Source organism: Columba livia, chromosome 9 (assembly GCF_036013475.1).
Source record: "Columba livia isolate bColLiv1 breed racing homer chromosome 9, bColLiv1.pat.W.v2, whole genome shotgun sequence".
NCBI lineage: Eukaryota > Metazoa > Chordata > Aves > Columbiformes > Columbidae > Columba > Columba livia.
Window position 1 is genome coordinate 20,554,467 of NC_088610.1, and position 24,787 is coordinate 20,579,253.

Below are 24,787 nucleotides of genomic sequence, written 5' to 3' on the forward strand. Positions count from 1 at the left end.
GCTGTGGGGCTGCACGCATGCGCCTTGTGCGCGCTGAGGGCGGCGGCGCTGCCCTGGGCCTGGCAGAGCCAGCGCTGCCGGGATGCGCGCATGCGCCCTGTGCGTGCTGAGGGCGGCGGCGCTGCCCTGGGCCTGGCGGGGCCAGCGCGTCCTAAGGCGGAACGGGCCCGGAGCCCGCACCCAGGCGCCCATGGCGGTTTCCTCCGCCGCCTCCCGCCCCGCCTGGCGCCGCTGGGCCTCGCTGAGCTGCCTGAGGAGCAGCCGCGGGCGGGTCCCGCCTTGTGCTCCGGTGCCGCCTCACCGGGGGAACCGTGTGCCCGCGTTGGGGGTTTGCAGCCCGTGGGCCGCGGGGTTCCGCGCCCTGAGGGGCTTCCACGCAGCGTCCCGCAGCCGCCGGGAGGTCGCGCTGACCAGCGAGCGGTTCGGGGTGCGGCGGCTGCCGTTCGCCACGGTGGGCGACCGAGACGTGGCCTTTTTCGAGCGGGTCTTGCCGGGCAGGGTCGTGACGGACCCGGAGGAGCTGAAGCCCTTCAATGTGGACTGGCTGCGGTCGGTGCGGGGTGAGTGGGGGAGCAGCAGCTTGGGTAATACCTCCGCTCAGCTTCCATTAAGGTACCGGAGTGAAAAGTCGGCCGGAGAAAAATCTCTCGTGGAACAGATTAAAAAACTTACCACCAGACTAAAATACACCGTTAAACGTCATTCTTTATTTTATCAGCGCTGGGGATCATCCTCCATAAGCGCTCCAAACACTGGACGCTCTTGTGTTGCTTATATTCACATTGTTGCATATTCATTACAATTTTTGAAAATTTTGACATACTACATCGATACTGAGAAATAATTGATTATGTTAGTTACAGTTGTTTAGTTTCTTACTGACAATACAACTATTAATTATTAGCTAACGTAAACTAAGCACTCTGCTTCTAAACAATGTGTCACTTAATCCTGTGTCTCCCTCTTGTTGTGCAGAAGGATCTAAAACTTGAGAAATAGCCTCTCGTTTTAGTGGTCGGAAAGCATTTATGTCAATTGGTTAATGATGAGTATGTGTTTTGTAACTTAATCACAATACACATTAATTTGGCAGCTTCTCTTCACTGTTTATAGCAGGCCATGTCCTTACAGACCACGTCCCTACAGACCAGGCAAAATGAGGTTTCCCCATAGAAAATATTCCCTTGAGAATTCCTTTCTGGTAATCTTTCAGACTTCTGTTTTTAAATAAGTAAATAATTTTGAGCCTTGTTAATTTATTGTAAGCGTTGTGAATTTTCTGTTACTTTTCTCGAAGATTCCATGAGATTATAACGCATTTCCCAATGCTCCCACTGGCAGCCAAGCCTACATACACAGACAAGGCTTTTCCGGCGCTTCAAGGGAAAACTTGCTGCTGAAAATGTTTTGAAAGTGGTCAAAATCACTCTGCACCACAGTGGAGGGAACATGCAATATGCTAATTTATACTTTTCACAGCCCTACTGAAATCAGTTGCTTCCAGCGATGCAAAACTCAGCATGTAATTACACCTAAAGGTAGAATTTCATACAGACTTGTTCTTTATGCCCATCTTGATATCTGTTATGCAGTTCTGTTACAATTTGTCCACCACATTTTATGACATCAGATGATTCATCACCTTCTGTCTCTGAAATCTAAGCCTTCAGTAATTTTCTATCACAACAGAATTTCTCTTCTATATTTATCTTTAAAAAAACAAATAAACAAAAAACCACAAAATTACTTTTGTCTAAACTTCTTAATATGACCATCTGTGTAATTACTAAGACTCTTACTGAACCAGCAGCTTGCAAATTATTAACTGGATTCTGCTCCTTGTATCATTGGGAGTCCTGCCAGTGACTTCAATGGAAGCAGCAAAGACCGTTATTATTGGATAACTCGAAGTTCTAGTGAGAATTGACATTAGTATCTTGACAACAGCTTGTTTCTTTTTAACTTAGATTCTCCTAATTGGCTTGACTTTGATTCTGGAGAGAGCGTTGTTATTTCAGATGTTGTGCCTTGCCACCTTTTTCTTCCCAGCCTCTTTAGAGCCCACAACTCGCCCTGATTGTCCCTTGTTTTCCTTGCAGGCTGTAGCCAGCTGATGTTGAAGCCGCAGACAACAGCGGAGGTATCGCAAATCCTCAGGTAACGTGAAACTTTCCCTCTGGGCTTTGTGCTGAGGAAACTCAGGTTTATTCCAGGAGGCTCCACATCTGGAGGTTCAGGCACTGATTGCTCAAGCATTGGAGTCGCTGAAGTTGTTGTCTTGGCTGCGTGTCTTGTGGTTGAGCTCTGGTGGCTTCAGCTCTTCCCTCTGCACTTTATAACCATTGTACTCCCGGTGTTTCCTCAAGTACCAATTGTTCCAGCTGCTCCCAGGACAAGAGATGCTGCACTCTGCTGCTAGTCCAGGGGTATGCGTGTGCTGGTGGGTAGGCAGTGTCGCTTGTCTGTATTGACACACAGAACTATCACCCCAGTTCCAGCAGGACAGGGAACTGCTGGAGAGAGCCCAGCGTGGCCACCAAGATGCTAAACGGAGTGGAGCATCTCCCGGGTGAGGAAAGGCTGAGGGAGCTGGGGCTCTGGAGCTGGAGAAGAGGAGACTGAGGGGTGACTCATTCATGGGGATCAATATGGAAAGGGGGAGTGTCAGCAGGATGGAGCCAGGCTCTTCTGGGTGACAACCAGTGACAGGACAAGGGGCAATGGGTGCAAACTGGAACACAGGAGGTTCCACTTAAATAGGAAAAGAAACTTGTTGGGGGTGAGGGTGTCAGAGCCTGGCCCAGGCTGCCCAGGGAGGTTGTGGAGTCTCCTTCTCTGCAGACATTGCAACCCGCCTGGACACCTTCCTGTGTAACCTCATCTGGGTGTTCCTGCTCCATGGGGGGACTGCACTGGATGAGCTTTACAGGGCCCTTCAACCCCTGACATTCTGTGATTCTATGACTGCGTGTGAGTTTGGGATGGATGTGCCGGTTGGGGCTCTGCAGGGACACGGCAGCGGGGAAGTGAAGCAGCTGAGCTGTGGGTGCACGTGCTTCTTGCCTACAGGGCATTGATTTCTTGAGGGGAGGGGTAGGGCAGTAATGTCTTAAGCCTGATGGACTGCTGCTGGAGGTGATGTCTCAGAACCTACAGAGGACGTTGGGCTGTTGACAGACTGCTGCGCACACAGCGTACGTGTGACAGGGAGCTGGGCTTTCCAAGCAGGAGTTGTGTGACAGATCTATCAATACGCATGGGCATAACCCCAAGCGTTCGTTCCTCTGCTCATTGCTGGGTGAGTTGAGGGAGGAGTCACGCTTTCTCACTTTTGCAGTGAAACTGCCCCCTTGTATCAATCTTTAGGCTAAACACTGCTTCATTTTAAGGAGTGTTGGGCACTCTCACCTTCACAGGGAGGTGGAACTCTTCGGATAGACTGGGTTATACATAAGGCTTCAGAAACCTTTTTCCTTCCAGGTACTGCTATGAGAGGAACCTGGCAGTGAACCCCCAGGGGGGAAACACCGGCCTTGTTGGGGGCAGCGTTCCCGTCTTCGATGAGATCATTCTCTCCACTGCTCTCATGAACCGGATCATCAGCTTTGACAAGGTGTCTGGTAAATATTGTAGAGACATAAGCACGGAAACGAGCCCAGGCCGTAACTCAGCTCTTTTCCTGGGAGACGATAACTGTAGGATCAGCAAGGTTCAGTACAGCGGCGTCACAAGGGTCAGAGGTTTGTTTCATCCAGGCTCCTGCAGCTGGTGTAATCCTTACGTTATAACAGTAGCAGATGTAAAAATATGTCTGGTGGCAGGAGGAAGAAGGAGAGAAGAGAAACATGGGCATGCTATGAGCTCTTCATAAATCTCCGTGAGACACCCAGCAGGTGGAGCAGGATGACAGTGCTGAAGAGGGCACGTGGTAGTTGCACTAGCAGAGGGAAGGGAGGGATGGGGAAAACTTAGAGGTTGTTTGGATTTCGAGAGTTAGTAACCAGGTTTGAGTTTTTCGGTTCTTCAAACAGAGAGAGAAAAACAGGCAGAGATGTACTTAATGTCACTGGTTTTTACCAGCCCGGAGTTGTGGATGACTAGATGGCAAAGCTCCCCTAGACCTGAGGAGGGGCAGGACAATGCCCTGTAGCACACACAGTCTGCTCATGTGTTTAATTCAATCCCAAAAAGTTTTGGAGGAAGAAGCGGTTGCCTTTGCCTGTACTTATCCCTCCTCTTGAGGAGGCACCTTCTCCTTGGGCACTGGGTTGTAGCGGGAGGTTTCTGTTTCAGGAATCCTGGTGTGCCAAGCTGGTTGCATCTTGGAGAAACTCAACGAGTATGTGGAGGAGCAGGGGTTCGTCATGCCGCTCGACTTGGGAGCCAAAGGCAGCTGTCACGTCGGTGGTAACGTGGCCACAAATGCTGGCGGTTTGCGGCTCTTGAGATACGGCTCTCTGCGGGGGACGGTGCTGGGCCTGGAAGTGGTAAGGCGAGTACCTGGCAGTTCGCTTCTGCATTTAAACCTCCGCTTCTTACTGTTTTCTGCTGTTCCAGCCCTTAGCTATCCATTATGCAGACAAGTTCCTCTCCAGGCTGAAGAGAAGCTGCCAAATTAATGTACACTGTGGTTAAGTTACAAAAGACATACCCATCATTAACCAATTGACATAGTCAATGTTTTCTGACCACCTGCAAAACGAGGGGATGTTTCTCAAGTTTTAGATCCTTCTGCATGACAAGAGGGAGACAGAAGGTTAAGTGACACATTGTTTAGAAGCAGAGTGCTTAGCTTATATTTAATAATTAATAGATGTATTCTAAGAAAGAAATTAAGGGATTATAACTAACATCCTCAACTATTTCATAGTATAGATGTATGTCAAAATTTTCAAAAACCGTAACGCATATGTAATAATTATGTGAATATAAGCAGCACAAGAGCATCCAGTCTTTGGAGCACTTATGGAGGATGATCCCCAGAGCTCCCCAGTTCTGATAAAATAAAGAATGCCACTTAACAGTATAATTGACTCTGCTGTTAAGTTTATTTCTTCATTTCAAGGCTCCCACTCTTTAATTGTGTATTGTATGGCTCTTTTGAGAAGGGTCAACACATGTCTTCGTGCATGAGGCATCTCTTATTGCTGCCGCTGCTTCTGTCAGCTTAGTGACAGAGGTGCCACGAGGTGGTTTGCTAATCCAGAGAAGTGAGAAGCAGGCAGCGAGAGATGTGGGGATTCCGAGTCACCTGCATGACGCTGGTTCCTCTGTGGAGCCGCGAGTCTCTGCTAAATCCGTCCTGCAGTGTCTCTTCTCGTGGCTGCTCGCTCAACTTCTAACAGAGCCGTCCGGTTTGGGTTCGTCTGCTGGTTTTCTCATTCCTCAGCCCTGCAGGCCCGTGCCTCTGTGTGCAAGGGCTGGGATCAGAGGTTCTGAAAGATTTCAGGGTTTGGGAGTAGAGAGCTGATAGGAAATAAATTGGGCAGGTAACAAAAGCCTGGTTTGTTTTTATTATGTAGAGCTTTTATCTCCCAGGTGTCACGGTTGAGACAGACAAACAACATAGACCAAGTTCTTAAGTACAAACAGCAGTCTCCATTTATTTCCACAAACACCTTTTTATATAGTCTTTACCAGTTCACGTGTCTTTTTGCTGTTGGTTACAGGCTGCAATAGTAACATATCATTGGCTAATTTTGCTAATGTCAGTGTTACTCTTTTACTCCCTTCTCTCTCATGGGTACACTTTAATATCTCCGGATACTCCTTTACTCCCATCTTTCTCATGAGTAGGCCTTAATATCTTCAAGGCTAATTTCTGTTCCCATGCCCTCTGTCATGGGATCCACGGACCCGCTGTAGTTTCCCACACCAAGCTTAATCACTCTAGTGTCAAAACAGCCTTTGATAACATGTCGTAGAGACATTCAGCCTTGATTTAAGGCACAAGTGGTGAGGGCTTACTCCATTCTGCTTAACTCTTCACTGTTTCAAATAGTGTTCCCTGTTCCTGTTGAATAACAGGAGCTGGGGCTGCAAAGAGCAGCTGAATTTTCCCACTGGTGAGAAATACAGAGCAAACTTCTGTTGTCACTTGTCCTGCTGGGACATGTGCAAACAGCACCGTACAAAAAAGTAATAAAGCAGAAAAGTTTTGGGCAAGACTCAGTAAGGATGTGGAGGGGAGGAAGAGCTGGGAATGGAGGAATGGTGATGAGACCGTGGGAATGGGCTACGGCTTTTCCTCAGCGTGGTGGCAGCCGGCAGATCTCTCTGTCGGTGCTCTGACCGGGTGTCTGTGTCCCCACAGGTGCTGGCTGATGGCTCAGCTCTGGACTGCCTGGCATCCCTGCGCAAAGATAACACGGGCTACGACCTGAAGCAGCTTTTCATCGGCTCTGAGGGGACTTTGGGGGTTATCACTGCTGTCTCCATACTCTGTCCTCAGAAACCGAAGGCTGTCAATCTGGCATTTCTAGGTAGGAGCTGATATTAATATTCTCACACTTCAGTTCAAAGGCTGGGAAGGGAATAGGGATGGAGAGAAGAGAGCGCTGATCTGCTTCAGCATCACTGCCAGCATCAGCTGGTAAGAATCCCAGAATCCCAGAATGTTGGGGACTGGAAGGGCCCTGGAAAGCTCATCCAGTGCAGTCCCCCCATGGAGCAGGAACACCCAGATGAGGTTACACAGGAAGGTGTCCAGGCGGGTTGGAATGTCTGCACAGAAGGAGACTCCACAACCTCCCTGGGCAGCCTGGGCCAGGCTCTGACACCCTCACCCCCAACAAGTTTCTTCTCAAATTTAAATGGAACCTCCTGTGTTCCAGTTTATAACCATAATACAGTGTTAATATGTTAAAGTACATTTTATATCTGTGGTGTAAATGTGCAGAACACCTGCCAGGGCAGGTTGCTCTGCAAGGGAAGGGGAGCCAGGGGCTTGGTGGGATGAAGGCGCAGGTGGGGACATGAGGGCCTGGTCTGCCGGTGCCCGGTGAGGCAAGGGGACATGTCTGGGGACAGCGAGCTTTTTGACAGAGTTGTTTGTTGGGAGCTTTCCTGAAACTGTTTTATTTCTTTCTCAAAAGCCTCCAAGGCTAGCAAGGACTTCTCAGTTTGCTCATATCAGATGTGGCCTTGAGAGCAGGGGCTCTGAGGAGGGGGCAAGTAGACTCCAGGTGCTGACAGACCTGTGGAATATGTGCAGGGGAGCCCAGAATTTGCCTGGACCCTCAAAGTGGCCTTTAAATTTCTCATGGATTGCTGAGAACGGAGGGTGGGGCAGACGTTTTGGTATGAAGTGTCTCAGAGCGTTCAAGAGGCCCTTGCCACAGCAAAGAGTAATTGCTATATCCTCCTGCTCTTCTGGTCTGAAACCTTTCCCAGCTCAAACCATGACAGGAGCTGCTGATCTAAACCCACGCAGGACAGCAATTTACATTTTCTGGAGATGGGAAAGATGACTTGAATCCTGACAGACTTTTTAAAACTTTCTACAAGGTTATAGGGGGGATTTTTTTTCCTGACTCCTCTCTGTGTTCTGTCTGAAGGGTGTCAGAGTTTTGCGAAGGTCCTGGAAACATTTACAACCTGCAGAGCCATGCTGGGCGAGATCCTGTCTGCCTATGAGTTCATGGATGAGAAGTGCATGGAACTGGTTGAGAGACATCTCAAGCTGTCCAGCCCAGTGACAGGTACCAGTGTCATTTGTGATGGAGGGAAGAGGATTTGTTCCACTTGGGGATTTTTAGCCTAGTTTTATAGATACATATATATGTGACAGTGAGCATGTGGGCATCCCTTATAACTGGAGCGGGTGGAGAGAAGGGAACGGAGCTGGTGAGGGGCTGGAGCACAAGTGTGATGGGAGCGGCTGAGGGACCTGGGGGTTCAGCTGGAGAACAGGAGCTGAGGGGAGACCTTCTGATCTCTGAGCTGCCTGAAAGGAGCTTGGAGCCAGGGGGGGTCGGGCTCTGCTCCCCAGGAACAAGCGCCAGGAGCAGAGGAAACGGCCTCAAGTTGCGCCAGGGGAGGTTGAGGTTGGATGTGGGGAACAATTTCTTCCCCAAAGGGCTGTGGGGCATTGGAACAGGCTGCCCAGGGCAGTACTGGAGTCACCATCCCTGGAGGGGTTGAAAAAGCACATTGACAAGGTTCTCAGGGATATGGGGCAGTGCCATGTGTGGGTTATGGTTGGACTCTATCTTGAGAGGCTTTTCCAACCAAAATGATTGTATGGTTCTGTAATTTTTGTACCCAGTATTCAATTACAAAAGCACGTTTGGTGAAAGCCTCTCTAAACATTGTGCTTCTCTTTGTTCTCAGAAAACTGCTAGTTTTCTGAAAAGTGGTGGCGAGGTAAAGGATAGAATGTGTACATAAAGTGCCCTACAGATGAAGGACTGTCACCAAGCTGCCTTTCCGCCTGGCACCAGGGAGATCTGGGCAGTAGAACGACCTCATGAAATGCGCCAAGCTGGGGAAAAGCTCCAGAACCGCTGCTAAATTCCTGTGCTTTTACCACAGAACACCTGCTTATTCTGTTCTCCCTCACTTTTAGGCAGCCCTTTTTATGTTTTAATTGAAACTTCAGGCTCCAACTCGACCCATGATGAAGAAAAATTGAACAATTTCCTAGAACAGGCCATGTCCTCTGGCTTGGCCACTGATGGAACTGTGGCAACGGATGATAAGAAAATAAAGGCAAGGCATTTTTTCCTCTTACGTAAATGACTTTGACAGGATTCTCTGCTTGGATTTGTATTTTTAATAGGGAAATGTTCACACTGATGTTTGCTATAAATGTTCCCAAGTGATGTGGTAGCTAATTTGGTGTATGCAGACGTGAAGAGAGAATATTTACCAGTGCGGACTCTTCCCAGGAGGCTTGAGTATTTGGGGTTTCAGTGGAAAGGAGCACAATAATGAATTACATCTTTCAGTAGTTGCTGGGGTAGGACTCAAACTGCCTGAAAACCATGGAAACCAGAAGCTGAGTTGTCAGTGAGGGCAGGAGTGAGCAAAGTTCAGTGTGTTAGAGCCGGAGACTGGTCCCAGGGAACAGGAGGGACACGTCGTGTCTCAGTGAGGGCGAGAGGTTTGTGTCTGCCCAGTAAACATGAGTATTTTACTCTGACCCGTGTTTCTTCCAGCCCCGGTTCCCAAACCAACCCTTGCAGTTGAGTAGAGGAGCCACTTCCCTCTGTCTTGGGAAACTCAGAACAGCTTTGGGGAGGCTGCTGCATCACTTAACCATACAGTGCTGCCAACAAAGCATTATTACTGCATTCCAAGAGGCAGAGGGTAGCAAGCAAAATCAAAGGTTGATGTTTTATGCAATAAACTCGAGGCTCTTTTTCCTTCTGTGCCGCGAAGTGCGGAACCCAACAGGTGCTGGGTTTATTTGGATTTCTTTGATTCACCAGGCGCTGTGGAGCCTGCGGGAGAGGATCACAGAGGCTCTCACTCATGACGGCCACGTCTACAAATATGACATCTCCCTCCCCGTGGGGAAGCTGTATGATCTCGTGACGGACACGAGGGCTCGGCTGGGCCCAAGGGCCAAAAACGTGGTGGGCTACGGCCACTTGGGTAAGCGCAGGTGCTGGGAAAGGAGGTGGTTGGTGTTTTGCGCTCCAGGTTTTGCTGTGCAACTTCCTGGTAGTTTTAAAGGTTGTTTTTAGGTTAGCGAGAGGCATGTATAGGCGAGAGCTGTCAGAAGAGGAGGATGCATAAGGGTCTTCATGTTTGAATTTCATGCTTTCAGGCTGTATTCCATATGTTAGTGGCAGGTTTTCTGGCTGCTGAACTGGTCATTTGTATCTTCTTGCTCTATACTTTCTGTTTAAGTATGTAGGTTGTTTAATTGGAAGATCAATTTGATTGATGTACTTAGATACATTTGGTAGATAAACGCTTTCTTGGCAAAAGTGATTAGTTGTATTGGAAATCGATTTTGTCTGAGCCATTTACCCTCCAGAAGAGAGTGAAAAAGGCAACGCGCAGGAAGGGCGGTACATTTGTCAGAATGCTCTGAAACTAATTTGGTTTTACAAGCAGGTAAATTGGGAGCTTGGCAGAGCTGTTGTGTTAAAAAAATAACAAAAAAACCAACAAACCAAACCAAAACCAAAACACACAGAACATTCTTCAACACGCTCTATTTGAGATGGTAAGTCTGCGTAACAAAGGCTGCCTCTGGTAGCTCTTGGGGATTAAGCTGAGTACTGTCATGGCTTGCTGGGATTCAGGAAGAGGGAGAATGAATGAGTTGTGTTTATCTTTGTGTATTTTGGCTTCCGAATACCCAGCAACCATGTGCTTAATCAAATACCGTCATGCGCAAGGGGCAGGAGGAGAAAATGTTCTGTTTGCTTTGTTTCGGTTGACACAGTGCCAAAGTGCATGCGGAACATCGCACCAACATAATAGGAAGAAAGCGATGAAGGGCCCTATTACAATCTAATGGTCATTATGAAGTACCATTGGGCAAGTCTTTGGGTTGTCGTCTCCACAGCGGGTCAGTAATTAATGCAGCACAGTTGTTTGAATTTTAAAATCACAGAGGCTGATGTTTGTAGAAGGACCGTGAACTTGTACTTTTTCGCACAGTTTGGCGACCAACAAAGGCACCGTTGTTTATGTGGAGGAGGCAGCAGTGAGGCCCCATTGCAGGGCCACTGAGATGTTCTTCCAGACCCACCTCTGCAATGTTTTCTTCCAGGAGACGGAAACTTGCACTTGAACATCACAGCGGAGTCCTACAGCCATTCCCTGCTGGAGGCCATTGAGCCCTTTGTCTATGAGTGGACCGCGAGGTGCAATGGCAGCATCAGTGCGGAGCACGGGCTGGGCTTCAAGAAGAAGCAGTTCATTGGGTACAGCAAAGCCAAGGAGGCGGTTTTACTAATGCAGCGTTTCAAAGCCATGCTGGACCCCAAGGGGATCCTCAATCCCTACAAGATGCTGCCCTCCGGTTCCTGAGAGCGATGCGAGCAGACACCGTCACGCGGGGACCGCGTCTCCAGCTCCGTAACTGCACTTTAGCCGTGAACAAACTGGTGGATTGAGCACGTGGAGCGCTCCTTGTTTTATTTCTTTAGTGTGATGGAACAAGTAAAGGAACATGGTTTCTCCTCTCAGGGGTGCCCACTCTTTCTGAAGAACATGTTAACTGGTTTTGACTGGGTTTCTTACTTAATCTGAATGCTGCAACCAAGCACGCAGATATTGTGTGTGGATATTCACCTTAGTTTGTTCTGATTTATTAGTGAAGTGGCACTAGCCAGGGTGTCACCAGCATTTTCTCACATGGGGTGTGCAAGTGAAGCATCAGGGGCACAGGAGCACCCCCATCTCCCAGTAGAAATGCTGCTCTTCCTCACTTGTTTTGGTCTAATACGCTTGTCCAAAAGCCCACGACAGCATGAGGTGGTGGCCTCTTCAGTGATGCCACCTGCGTCCTGTACCCAGCAGACATTAGCGTTGTCCCACTTTTGTGTTTGCCGTCTGGAGATGGAGAAGAGAGGGTGCCCGAAGCTGTAACTTCTGGGTGGGATGAGTTGGAGAGGAAACACCAGAGGCAGGCTGAGAGGAACACCCAGGATGTCTCTCTGGCAGGGTCAGGCTTCGGGCATGCCGCAATTTCCTCCTTCCTCGTCTTCCCGTCTGTCCTTGACAGCAAGTCCCAATTTGCTCTCACAAAGGGCAAGAGCCGTTGTGTGAATGATTTACTGGAAGAGGCTGTCCCTCCCAACCAATAAACTAGATGAGGCTGGGCAGAGACGAGGACAGGGATGCTGAAATTGCCCGGAGTTTTCTGTGCACATGGTGCGTTAAGGCAAAAGAGACTTCTGTACATACCGGTTCTTATTTATTTTCCCAAAGTGCCCCCTTACCGTGGTGTTTCAACCTGGCAGAGGTGGTTCCAAGGCTCCCCGGTCAGTGGTCAGACTGGTGTCCATGTCCTGTGCCCTGCTCGTGTTGGTGAGGCCAAAAATAAAGGGTTTACTCAAGCAGGAGGGTGAGAGAAAGAAGATGGTGGTGTGGGCAAGTATCAGAGGTCAGGTCAAGACCTAATAGAGTGTGATTTTATTTTTAAAGTAGGCTGATTTTACTCATGTTCATGCTCTTGTCACTTTTGCGTGTTCTCTCGGTAGCATGTGTCACCTGTGCTGTGTGTGTCGCCTGTGCTGTGAGGCCATACAGTCTGGCCAGGGACACTTGTGGGGGATAAGGGATGTTTGGGTGGGTCTTTTATACCTTTTAGGAGTCACTGATTACTATGGAACAATCCTTTTGACTTGGGATCTTGCTTGTCCTGTCAGGGTTGGGTTAATGGTTGGGGTTGATCTTGAGGGTCTCTTCCAACCAAAATGATTCTATGATGCTCCACAAATCCCAGACACTGTCTCTTTTTCCTCAGTTTGAGTATTTTTTTAGTAAAGATTTTAGGCAGGCTTTTGATACTGTCCCTCACAGCATCCTTCTGGCCCAGTTGTCCAACTGGGAGATGAGTGGATTCATGGTATGCTGGGTGAAGAACTGGCTGGAGGACAGAGCTCAAAAGGTTGTAGTGACTGGGGCTACATGTGGCCGGTGACTGGTCACCAGGAATGTTCCTCAGGGCTTGGTGATCTGGATGCAGGGGTTGAACGCACCGTTAGCAAGTTTTCTGACAATACTAAGAGGTGGACACTGGTGACAAGTGGTGTCCCTCAGGGGTCTGTATTGGGACCAGTGCTGTTTAATATCTTCATCATTGACAGACAGTGGGATCAAATGCACCCTCAGCAAGTCTGCAAGTGACAGCAAGCAGAGTGGTGCTGGTGACACACCTGAGGGACAGGATGACATCCAGAAGGACCTAGACAAGCTGGAGAAGTGGGCTCATGCAAACCTCATGAGGTTCAACAAGGCCAAGTGCAAGGTCCTGCACCTGGGTCAGGGCACCCCCCAGTATCAATCCAGGCTGGGGATGGAGGGATGAAGAACAGCCCCCAGGACAAGGACTTGGGGGTGCTGGGGGTGAAAGACTGGCCATGACCCAGCCATGTGCGCTTGCAGCCCAGACGGCAATCGTATTTTGGGCTGCATCACCAGCAGCTTGGGCAGCAGGTGGAGGCAGGGGATTGTCCCCTCTGCTCCGCTCTGGTGAGACCCCCCTGCAGTGCTGGTCCAGCTCTGGGTCCTCAGCACAAGACACACATGGACCTGCTGGAGAGGGGCCAGAGGAGCCACAGGAATGACCCGAGGCTGGAACAGCTCTGCTGGGAGGACAGGCTGAGAGAGTTGGGGTGTTCAGCTGCAGAAGAGAAGCTCCAGGGAGACCTTAGTGCGGCCTTCCTGGACTTAAAAGGGGCCCATAAGAAAGATGGGGACAGACTTTTCAGCAGGGCCTGTTGTGATAGGACAAGGGGTGGTGGTTTTAAACTAAAGGAAGGAGATTCAGGCTGAACATGAAGAGGAAATTGTTGTCCCTGAGGGTGGTGAGAGCCTGGCCCAGGTTGGGCAGAGAGGTGGTGGATGAACCATCCGTGGAGACATCCCAGGCCAGGCTGGACGGGGCTCTGAGCAACCTGAGCTGGTGAAGATGTCCCTGCTCATGGCAGGGGGGGCGCTGGGGGAGCTTTCACAGTCCCTTCAACCCAAACCATCTGTGATTCTATGATCTATGACTCGCTGTATGAATTTTGTCAAGCCCCTTTAGCTAAACCACGCATACAGTGCTGGGCCCCAGCATTCCAGATGGATGTGAAGGTCCTCGAATGCCTCCAGAGGAGAGCAACCAAGCTGGTGAAAGACAGGAAGGAATGTCCTGTGAGGAGCAGCTAAGGGCTCTGGGGTTGTCTAGTTTGGAGAAGAGGAGGCTGAGGGGCGACCTGGCTCTGCAGCTTCCTGAGGGACTGGAGAGAGAGGTGCTGAGCTCTGGAACCAGGGACAGGGACACATGGGAACGGGTCAGAGCCAAGCCGGGGGGGGGGGGTCTGTGCCGAGAGGGTGTCAGACACTGAACAGGCTTCTAGAGAGGGGGTTGGTGCCCTAAACCTGTCAGACAACAAATTATTTTAACTTTTGGTCAGCGTGAAGTGGTCAGGCCATCAGTTGGACTAGAGATCATCGTAGGTCCCTTCCAACTGAAATATTCCATTCTAAGATGGGGGGGGGTTTGTTCTTTGGTTATTTTGGGGTTTCTTTTCTACAGTGTGTTTTGAGGAGGGGTTGTAGTTTACAGGCTGGTGTACAAAACCACATTGTCACCCTTCCGTTAGCACAGGGCAGGCCAAGCCATCCGCTGGTGACTCACCTGGTCTGCTCAGTGTTTGCTCATCACATCCGTGTTTACTGACGAGTTGCTCTCGTCACCCTGGCTCCATCAGGTGCAAGTGAAGCAGGTGACTGGGAAAAGCCCAGGGATTTGACAAAGGTAGATCCTGACACCGACCTGACAAAATACCCGCAAAATCGCGTTTGCTGTCGACACGGGGAGAGCGGTGGGTGCTGTTTGCCCAGGTGTCAGCAAAGTGTTGGACGCTGTTCCCGCAGCCTGGAGAGGCGGGAGACGCGAAGCGGAGGGCTGGTCTGCGGGGCGGGCAGGGAACTGCCTTGGAGGCTGCTGATCACTGGTTTTCACTTCTGTCCACTGGTTCAGGAGGCCTCACCGGACACCATCCAACGAGGAAAGCTGGTCTTACCCAGCAACTGTCTTCTCCATTAGCTGCTTCTCTGTGATCTCTGCTCTTCCACAGTGCAGTGAAATAGCTCTTCCAGCCGCAGCCCTTTATTCTTGGAAGAAAATCATCCGACGGGGTCGTCTTTTCTTCTGTTTTTAACCTGAACACCATCTCCACAAGGCTGCAAGCTGTCAAATTGCCTTCAGGATGATGGCTTGTGCTCAGGCCTGTGCTGCAACACTCTTCTCCATACAACTGTAAGGTCACAGCTCTCTCAACTCAGCCACACAGATGCTTTCACCAGAAATACCTCTGTTGTTTGAGCTGCTCTCGCATTCTGCCAGGCTGAGCTGATGCAGCTCGCTCATTCCGGATCAGCCTGTTTCTATTCTCTGCCTTTTTCCTACGCCATTCTTTCTCTCTCTTTTCCGCGCCTACCCCCCCCACAAACCACTGACCATAATTGTTTAAAATACAGGCTTTACACGTGAATGGTTCTTTTTGGGAAGCGGAACTTTCCATACTGCTTTTTTTTTCAGCCACATACAGAGAGAACACGAGGGAGGGAGTCGGGGCTGAGCAATAACGCGGTGCTGTGGCCGGGACCGTTCTGGCACAGCCACGTTCCTTACACGTGAAGATCCTAAAGCTCAATGTAAGTTTACGATTTCAGCTGAACAACAGAGCAAATACCCTGAGGGAACAGAAGGGAGGAGTTATCATAGGGTTATTTTGTAGTATCTTTCCCAGACCTTAAACACCAGTATTGTCCTTCTTTTCTTCATTCTCAATGATGCTTTCAAATATCAGTTCCCTGTTGTGTACAGGAGGGAGAGGCGGGGTGGGTACATATATGCGTGAGGGGGATATTTTTATAAAGAATCATTGTGGTGGGAATTTTTTGTCCAAAATTCTATTTTTTTCTGGGATAGACTTAAATATGAGCACGATGTGGATGCTCAACACTTGGAAGCAGTGTTCTGGCACAGCGAGGAAGCAGTTGACTCTCTGTACTGGTTTTGGTGCGACAGAGTTAATTGTCATCCTCGCAGCTGCTACGGTGCCTGGTTTGGGATCTGTGACCGGGGTGGGTACCTTTACCAGGGACGGCTGAACGCCTGCCTGCCGTGGGAAGCAGTGCATCAATTCCTTTTGCTCTGCTTGTGCACACGGCTTTTGCTTTACCTATTAAGCTGTCTTTATCCCAACCTGCGAGTGTTTGCGCTTTCGCCTTTCGGATTCTCTCCCCATCCTGCTGCAGGGCAGTGAGTGAGTGGCTGCGTGGGGTCCTCACCCACCACGCTTGCCCCTAACCCAGCATGAAGCGGAGGCAACTATAGAGCTATTAATTCATCATCCTGCCCAGCTAATGAATCCTGCGTCAGTGCTGCCAGGCTCACCACAGCCCAGCCCCACGTGAGGCATTTCTGCAGGTCACCGTACTTTTCTGCGTAACCAAACCTGACGATTCATATGCGACACCCCAGCAGAGAGCAATGATTCAACTGTAAAAGTGTAAAAAAAAGGTCTTTTGTGATTCGTGGGTCCTACCGGCTTCTGAGCGAGAGATTGAGCAGCTGACGTGTATCGTGTAACAGGAGAATGAAGTCTATTAAATGTGACCCCCTGCGAGCAGCAGCTGATGCTGTGCCAGGAGTAACCCTAGAAATTCTTCATAAAACAGCACATTGGCTCTTGTTCTACCAAGAAACTCGAGGAAAGCAACCCTATACCTTGCTAATCTCTGAATCTCGGTGTGCGCTGGAGCTGGGGCTGGCCTGAGGAAGCTGTGATTTAAAAGGAAATACTGTGTATTTGGGTACTCTGAAGACTTAGCGCAACGTAGGTGAAGGATACCAGAATGCTGAGGACTTGGCTCGTGGTGTGGCATGTTGGGCCACCAGCACACGAGGTTTAGAAAGGTGGCACCGTGGGCAGGGAGGGAAAAGGGACCGTGGCAGGAGGTGCACGGGAAGTGGCACGGCAGTACAAGACCAAAAGCAACAGCTTAAATCCACTTTTCCAGGCTGGGAGAGGTGGGTGATCTTTTTGTTGCCCAAATGAGGAGAGCATTGACTTCCCCCAGCGTGGGGAGTTGGGGGGTCACCCCAATCCAGACCCGCAGGACAAATCCTGCTCTTCTGGGGCAGTTTGCAACCATCAATCCCTGTGTAATGCAAGTTGGAATGTTAATCATAGAATCATTTTGGTTGGAAAAGCCCCTCAAGATCATCGAGTCCAACCATTCCCCCACCCCGTGTCCCTGAGAACCTCGTCTCTGTCTGTCCAACCCTCCAGGGATGGTGACTCCAGCACTGCCCTGGGCAGCCTGTTCCAATGCCCCACAGCCCTTTGGGGAAGAAATTGTTCCCCACATCCAACCTCAACCTCCCCTGGCGCAACTTGAGGCCGTTTCCTCTGCTCCTGTCATGTGTTATGTGGGAGAAGATACCAACGCCCTCCATGCTACAACCTCCTTTCAGGCAGTTCAGAGATCAGAAGATACCTCCAGGACGTCACTCTGTAGATTAACCGTCAGGTAACGCCTGTTCCGTCTCTCTCCCAAGGCCTAGACTGAGCAGCGTTTCTAATCTCTTCACCTCCGGCTGCAACATTTGCATTTTCACTGGGAAAGTGTTTCAACTCTACATGTTTTACAGGGAATTCCTGACAGGTGAACGGTGTTTTGCTGTTGTCCGCTGTTTCCTGTTGAAATATGAGTCTGGCAGAGAGTTACAGTCCTAAACCCCCGAGCAAGGGGTGCAGGGTGGGTAGGGGGGCACACTGACTGGTGTGACACTGTGCAGGGTGACAAAGGGACCTTCCCTCAGCCACCTGGTCCCCACCGAAGGGTCCCTGCTAAATCCTCCCGTCGCTGCAAACCCCATCTCCCGAGGCGGCTCTTTGTCAACGTCTTGCCGAACCAGAGCTTTTTATGGCTTATTAATCACCTTCCACCCACCCCTGGGAACACCTGGCCACTCCCTTCGTCCTCGCCCGCCCCATCGCACCGATGGGATGCTAGAAATAGAGACGCGTGCGGTAGGAGCCAGAGGAGCCCGCGAACAAAAGGAGCATTTGGAGTCGATTTGCAACGGGGATATTTTCCAGCTCACAGCATGAAAAGCCCTGGGTGTGCTTCAAGGTGAGCGGGAGGGGGGCGACCGCTGCGGGCGCAGAATTGAAACACAGTTTATAGAAGGTTCAGGTAATCCCTGTAAATTTGTAATCACCTATAAAGTTAATTACCGTTGGCTCCAGGGAAGAGATGAATTTTGCTGTGACTGTTTCTGTCTGTCCTGTATTGCAGGTCTCTTAACTTGAAAGAGCCTGGTTAGAGCTCTGTTACTTAAGCTTAAACCAAATGAATAAGAAGGTTGTCCCAAGCATTAAAGCATCCATAATGGCACCTCCGAGTGCGACCTGAGAGGTAGTTTTCCACTGTGGGGAGGCACAGGTTGGAAAGGCGAGATGAACCACCAGCTCCAGCCCTGCCAGCAGCTCCCCAAGGTTTTTGGCTTCTTGGAAGAATTTTGTGTCTTAGCAATCAGCTCCCAAGCGGTTCCTCAAAGGGCTCCCAGGCTGGTTGCACGTCTTGCGTGCTAAGGTGCCTCTCGTGTGACGTTCATTCGAATTGTGGCTTTCTCTCTTGAGCTTTGCTTTGCAAAAGACTGTGTTAATGGGGTAAAACAGCAGATGGTCGTGCCCTGCGACTCTCGGCTGGCTCGGGCTTCCTGCACCCTCGGTGAAATGTTTCCTCCCTGTTGTGCGAGCAAGGAAGAAACTGCTGCAGCCGTGATCCTGTGTGTCACGTTCTCCAGGCTCCCGTGGATGGGCTGGGTGGTTACAAACCCCTCTGCCTGCGGTGGTAACTGTTTGTATTAAAGATCAGCTCTGTCTGCTGTAACGCCCGGTACTCGCCTTATTTTCCTCGTGTGAGAGGAAATAGCTCTGGGAGGAGTGGGACTTGTCTGTCTTGAAGGGATTAGAGGGTGAGGGAATATTTTAGCCGTCGTTGAATACGGCATCTGTTGGCCCAGCACAGACAGATTTAGAAGGGGCTCAGTCAGAGCCTTGCAGTCTGGTGACAGATGTGTGTGGCACTAAGGGCTGTTCTCACTGGGGTGTGCCGGGGCAGTGGGGGCAGAAGAGGCAGTGAAACCCCACGTGTGGGTCCACAGGACATGCTGGAGGTAGCGACAACTCCTACGGTGCAGTTGGGGTGGCCGAGCCCCAGGGCTGATGGGGCCAGAGAGGTTCTCCTGCCCCTCTACTCTGCCCTGGGGAGACCACACCTGGAATCTTGTGTCCAGTTGTGGCCCCTCAGTTCCAGCAGGACAGGGAACTGCTGGAGAGAGTCCAGCGCAGCCACCAAGATGCTGAAGGGAGTGGAGCATCTCCCGTGTGAGGAAAGGCTGAGGGAGCTGGGGCTCTGGAGCTGGAGGAGACTGAGGGGTGACTCATTCCTGGGGATCAATATGGAAAGGGGGAGTGTCAGGAGGATGGAGCCAGGCTCTTCTGGGTGACAACCAGTGACAGGACAAGGGGCAATGGGTGCAAACTGGAACACAGGAGGGTCCACTTAAATTTGAGAAGAAACTTGTTGGTGGTGAGGGTGTCAGAGCCTGGCCCAGGCTGCCCAGGGAGGTTGTGGAGTCTCCTTCTGTGCAGACATTCCAACCCGCCTGGACACCTTCCTGTGTAACCTCATCTGGGTGTTCCTGCTCCATGGGGGGATTGCACTGGATGAGCTTTCCAGGTCCCTTCCAGTCCCTGACATTCTGGGATGCTGTGACAGGACCCTCTTTACCGGTCCTGCCCAGGACTGCCCTGCAGCCTTCTTCTCTCATCTGACCCTGGTCTCTGTTTGCCTGCGCTCCTCCCTGGGGACCAACTCGATCCCTGACCTTCCCCTAAGGACCCCATCCTATGCTGGACTGAGCTCCAGCAGGGTGACAGTGGCTGCTGTCCCTTCCCTGTCCCACTCCCCGAACTGGAGAGCCTTCCATCCATCCATCCATCCATCCATCCATCCATCCATCCATCCATCCATCCATCCATCCCAGGCAGGGGAACAAGCCCCAGGCCACGGGGCAGCATTGTTTGGCACCCCCAGGAAGAGAAGCCCATCAATCCTGCATTCCTGGCAGCTCCCTGTCCCATGTGCCAAAGAAATCGGTCACTCCTGCTCCTCTGAGCTGGCCATTCTGGGAAGCTGCCATGGTTTGGCCATCCCAGTGTTGGCTGGGTGGCCGCTGCTGCGGGTGACAGCGTGGACATGGCTGGGCTGTGGGTCACAGTTGTCTTCAGGAGGGTGCTGCGAGGAAGGGATGAGCTCTGCACAGATCCTCAGGGCTCACTTTGGCACGTTCCTGCCCAAAACTTACCCACAGCTGTTTGGCACTGCACTTGGAGGCTTTATGCGCCTAGATAATCCAGATCGTTGTCCCTCCCTGTTTCTCCAGGTGCAAAATCTGGGTGTTTTGGGGGGCTTTTGAAGCACATCCAAATGAAACAGGCCTGCTGGAGGTTGTAGCACAGAGGGTGTCAGTCCCAAGTAATAAGTGATGGGATGAGAGGAAATGGCCTCAAGTTGCGCCAGGGGAGGTTGAGGTTGGATCTGGGGAACAATTTCTTCCCCAAAGGGCTGTGGGGCATTGGAACAGGCTGCCCAGGGCAGTGCTGGAGTCACCATCCCTGGAGGGTTGGACAGATGGACATGAGGTTCTTAGGGACATGTGATGGGGGAACGGTTGGACTCGATGATCTTGAGGGTCTCTCCCAACCGAAATGATTCTGTGATTCTCGATAATCCAGACCATTATCCATTGCTGTTTCTCCAGGTGCAAAATCCGGATGTTGTTTGGGCCTTTTGAAGCACATCCAGATGAAACAGGTCTGCTCAGGGCATCCTGTGACACTGGAGACGGGCTCAGTGTGCTGCACGTTTGGGGATTTGGAGACAGGGTGACACTTATTAAAGTAAATAACTATTAAAATATGGGATTCCTCAAGTAGCCAAGTTCTAGAGCTCTACAGATCCTGTCTGCTTGCAGTAGAAGGGATTGGTAATCCTGGAGCATATTGTCATCCTGATCTGTCTTCAGGATTGTTTTAGGCACATATTGATTTGTTTGCCCCATAAGACATCCATCGGAGTTACTGTTTTGAGGACACCACCCAGACCAATGCATGGGCCATTATTGCACATATTAAACCCTGCAGCAAAGGTGCAGGAGAAGGACGTCACCAGAATGGCTTAGGAAAGACCTCCAGGCAGAGTGATGTGTTCTGGAAAACCGTCACATTAACATTGGCTTTGCTGTAAATGAAAGACCATAAAAATGGGCAGGGGCTGCATTTGACAGATGTGCCTGTGGGCTCCTCTGCATTTCTTCACCTGCCTCATCTCTATTTACTTATGCAAAGCAACCAAAAGAAAGGGGATTGTCTCACCCCTGTTCCCCTAACAGGTCTGGGACCAACAGATAAGAAATACTGATGAAAGGCTGCTTGTCTTGAAACTCTTCTTGCAGGAGCCGTGCTGCAAATTCTTGTCGGAGGTTGGTACGGGCTGTGGCTGAGGCTCTGGGGATGTCCCGTTTTGGCCGGGATGCACTGGACAAGGAAAGCGCTCTTGTGCAAACCAAAGCTTGAAGTAAAAGTGGTTTGGGGCAGCTCTGCATAGCGAGCAAAGTCAGAGGCTTTTGTGCAGTGTCATTGTGATGCTGCGACATTGTCACCTGTCCCTGTGCTTCCCGCGGTGTTGATGTTCGGTCCGTGGCTCCTGGATCACAGCTGTGGTTTATTGTGCAGCTCCTCCTGCTCTGTTGGATTTTGCTCTCGTCCTCTCTCTGGTTTTCCACGATGTGATCCAGGCTGTCACAGCCCGACTTTGTCGTTCTGTGGCCTGCCAGCGGGAGGCTGTGGACCACGCCAGATAAAGCTGGGGCTTGTGCTCTCCTAAGGCCAGCTAGAAGGAGAGGTTCAACGTCTTTCACATTGTGCAAGCTGGAGGCTATGAAAGCCACCACCCTGTGCAGCAGGACCATGTGTGAGGACCCTTGGCCAGCAGGACAGTAGAAAGGACCGCCAGGTCCAGACCACGCCAGTCCTTGTGTCCCCATTGACCCTCAGGTTGGGCACGCTTGAAGCATTCCTTGCTCGCTTGGAAGAGTGACCACAAGAGTGACCATCCCAGGCTGTAAATGGGACTGCATCTTCTCAAAATAATTTGAAGACCAAGCCAGATCCGCTGCGTTTTGGAATTGGCAGCTGAAAACATGGAGTTCACACCGGGTTAAAAAAGCTTTTAAGATCAGAGAAGTCAGATCAAGCCCTTTCTGGTGGGCATCAAACCTTCAAAAGATCCGGTATGTGTCCCAGCTAGAACACATAGCCGGTGGTACATGGTGGTTGCCTAATTAGTGCTGGAAAAGACTCCCTGCTCATCATTTTCCGGGCAAAGGGCAGGTAGATGGTCCAAAGAGCCATCACTGAGCTCAGGCAGGTTAAAGTCCGGCCAAGGGGAGAAGATCTGATGAACAGAAGAGCTGGGCTGGGAGGAGTTATTGCAGTGTCCTCTTGTCCAAAGGCAGGATGTAATTAGTCCATTACAGGTGCTGTTGGGTTATTAATTGTTTCTCTCTTTTGAAAAATCTACCTTATATTGAAAAAAACCTGTTTGGTGTTTCTTTGAGTTCACCATCTTCTGGAGTGATGTGATTGTGCCCAGCTTTCTTACCGAGGAAATCCTTATACCCCACAACGGGCTTGTTTTCCAGCTCTCAGTGATTGCTGAGAATAGCTTGATGTGAATAAGCTCTAATGCCCCAGTAAACCAAAAGAAAACCAAAATAAAACGCAGTGGAGCAGAGCTCAGGCCCTGCCTGATGTGACCTGCCTCTTGCCAAAGGCCAAAATTAGGAGAGTGACATTAAAAGCGCAATTTCTCACTGTCCTACCTCTAGTGCTGGAGCCGCTGACACAAGTCGGGGAGCCAAAAAATTGTGCTCCAGGTGACAAAGATTCCCATGGGCAATACGCAAAGTTCGGTGGTTCACATTTGGGAAAGGACTCTCGGATAAAAATCCACTGAAACTTTGCTTTCTTTCCAGGCACATCAAGTGTCTCATCGTCAACCTCTTCCTGGGGCTCATCTTCCTATCGGGATTCTACCATGCGAAGAATAAAAGTTTCCTGTAAGTGAAGCAGAAGAGAGGTCGCATGACTTTATCTGCCCAGGGCAGCAAGGACCTGACCTGTGACGCTTGATTTAACTCTCATGAGGTTTAGGGTCATTCTGGAAGGGCAGCAGCCCCATGTTGGGTCCTAGATCCACATTTGGGCAGGCAAGGGATCAAATTAGCCAAAATGCAGCTCTTTGGGGATGAAGCTGAAGCCTTTGAGTAAGTTAGGACCTGGAGAAGCAGAAAACTGTCCGATTTCTGTGCCCGAGGGATGGCGCTTGTTTGGGTTGGTGTCTTGCCCCAGCTGCAGGGGTGGTATCAGGAGAACTGCTGGGGTTTGGCTTTGCCGGGTCTCAGAGGTGGGATACGGCACTGGAGAGGCTGTTCTCCCCATTTGTTGTCTTCCTGCAGGATCCTGAAAAGCCACGGGGAGCTGCTGATACCTTCCATGCCTTGCCGTGCCAAGACTAACGTCATGTTCCTCAAGACCCACAAGACAGCCAGCAGCACCCTTCTCAACGTCATGTTCAGGTTTGCGGAGAGGTACAACCTCACCGTCGCCCTCCCAGCTGCCCACCACGTCCACCTGGGCTACCCGAAGACCTTCCTGGCCCACTTTGTGGAGGCATTTCAAGCCATAGGACAGAACTACAACATCATGTGCAACCACCTGCGGTTTAACCCCTCGGAGGTAAGAAAGAGCCGTGACGTCTGCGGAGAAACCTGGTTGAACAAGCAGTACCTCGGGACTAACAGCCTCTTCTTCCTCCCGGCACACAGGTGCAAAAGGTGATGGCAGCGAACACCTTCTACTTCTCCATCCTGAGGAACCCCATTTCTCTGCTGGAGTCTTCCTACACCTACTACAAGGACACTGTCCCTGCCTTTAGGCTGTCCAAGGACGTGAACGAGTACCTGGCATCACCCATGAAGTATTACCACCCGGAGGATTCCAAGAAAAACATCTACGCCAGGAATATTATGTGGTTTGACTTTGGCTACGATAACAATGCACAGGACAACAAAAAGTACGTCCAGGCAGTCCTGAAGGAGATTGAGCAGAACTTCCACCTGATCTTGATAGCAGAGTACTTTGATGAGTCCATGATCCTCTTGAAGCACGTTTTGTGCTGGGATCTGGACGACGTGATTTACTTTAAGCTCAATTCCAGAAGCCAGGACACTGTCCAGACCTTGACTCTGGAAAGCAAGGAGCGTATCAAAGTGTGGTGCTCACTGGACTGGCAGCTCTACCTGCACTTCAACCAGAGCTTCTGGAGGACAATTGAGGAGACCATAGGACTCAAGAAGCTGGAGAAGGAGGTGAATCACCTGCGAATGAGGCAGAAGGAGCTGATGGAGACCTGTCTCTCAGACCAGAAGGCAGTGGAGAAGGATCGCATCCAGAACAAAGCTCTCCTGCCTTTCCAGTCAGGGGCTGCAAATATCCTTGGGTACAATCTCAGACAAGACTTAGACAACAGGACTTTGAGAACCTGCCAGAGGATGGTGATGCCAGAGCTCCAGTACACGTCCTATCTCTATGCGGTTCAACACCCGCACAAGAAGAGGAAGCCATTCGGCTTGTCCTTGCCCGCTTTCCAGGAGAAGAAGACGCAGATCCCACCTCCCAACTAGGGCATGTGACAACCTGCTGCGGTGTCACATCACCCCACGTCTGGCACGTGGCTGGCCCACAGGACTCTTGCACGTGAAGGGGACGTGGCGGGAAGGAGTTGGGCTTTGTTTGGGGCCGCCACACTGGTGGCGGGTCCCTTTTTGAGGGACCTTGAGCTGGATGTTGGCTGGATCCTCCTCCTCGCTCGCCAGGGGCAACCAGCAGTGCTGAGCGCTGGACGGGCTTTCAGCTGGCTTAGGCATTCCTGCCTCTTAATCATTAATCACGGGATTAAGCATTTT

At 50.6% G+C, this 24,787-nt stretch overlaps 2 protein-coding genes across 5 annotated transcripts; both read left to right on the forward strand.

The window, feature by feature from the left end:
* Window positions 1-67: 67 nt before the first annotated feature.
* Window positions 68-11,173, forward strand: D2HGDH (D-2-hydroxyglutarate dehydrogenase). 3 transcript variants are annotated; one of them, XM_013366704.3, is made up of 9 exons: window positions 68-560; window positions 2,100-2,157; window positions 3,481-3,620; window positions 4,294-4,487; window positions 6,314-6,482; window positions 7,557-7,700; window positions 8,567-8,709; window positions 9,432-9,597; window positions 10,730-11,147. In XM_013366704.3, the coding sequence occupies exons 1-9, from the start codon at window positions 83-85 to the stop codon at window positions 10,987-10,989; spliced, it is 1,752 nt and encodes a 583-aa protein (XP_013222158.2). In that variant the 5' UTR covers window positions 68-82; the 3' UTR covers window positions 10,990-11,147. The 3 variants fall into 3 exon arrangements, with proteins under 3 accessions (XP_013222158.2, XP_064929111.1, XP_064929112.1); XM_065073039.1 differs by having other exon boundaries at window positions 106-560; window positions 10,618-10,732; XM_065073040.1 differs by lacking the exons at window positions 68-560; window positions 2,100-2,157 and having other exon boundaries at window positions 3,481-3,613; window positions 10,730-11,173.
* Window positions 11,174-11,381: 208 nt separating this feature from the next.
* Window positions 11,382-24,783, forward strand: GAL3ST2 (galactose-3-O-sulfotransferase 2). 2 transcript variants are annotated; one of them, XM_005501612.3, is made up of 4 exons: window positions 11,382-17,823; window positions 22,796-22,879; window positions 23,279-23,558; window positions 23,648-24,783. In XM_005501612.3, the coding sequence occupies exons 1-4, from the start codon at window positions 17,798-17,800 to the stop codon at window positions 24,503-24,505; spliced, it is 1,248 nt and encodes a 415-aa protein (XP_005501669.1). In that variant the 5' UTR covers window positions 11,382-17,797; the 3' UTR covers window positions 24,506-24,783. The 2 variants fall into 2 exon arrangements, with proteins under 2 accessions (XP_005501669.1, XP_021142089.1); XM_021286414.2 differs by having other exon boundaries at window positions 11,382-15,333.
* Window positions 24,784-24,787: the final 4 nt, after the last annotated feature.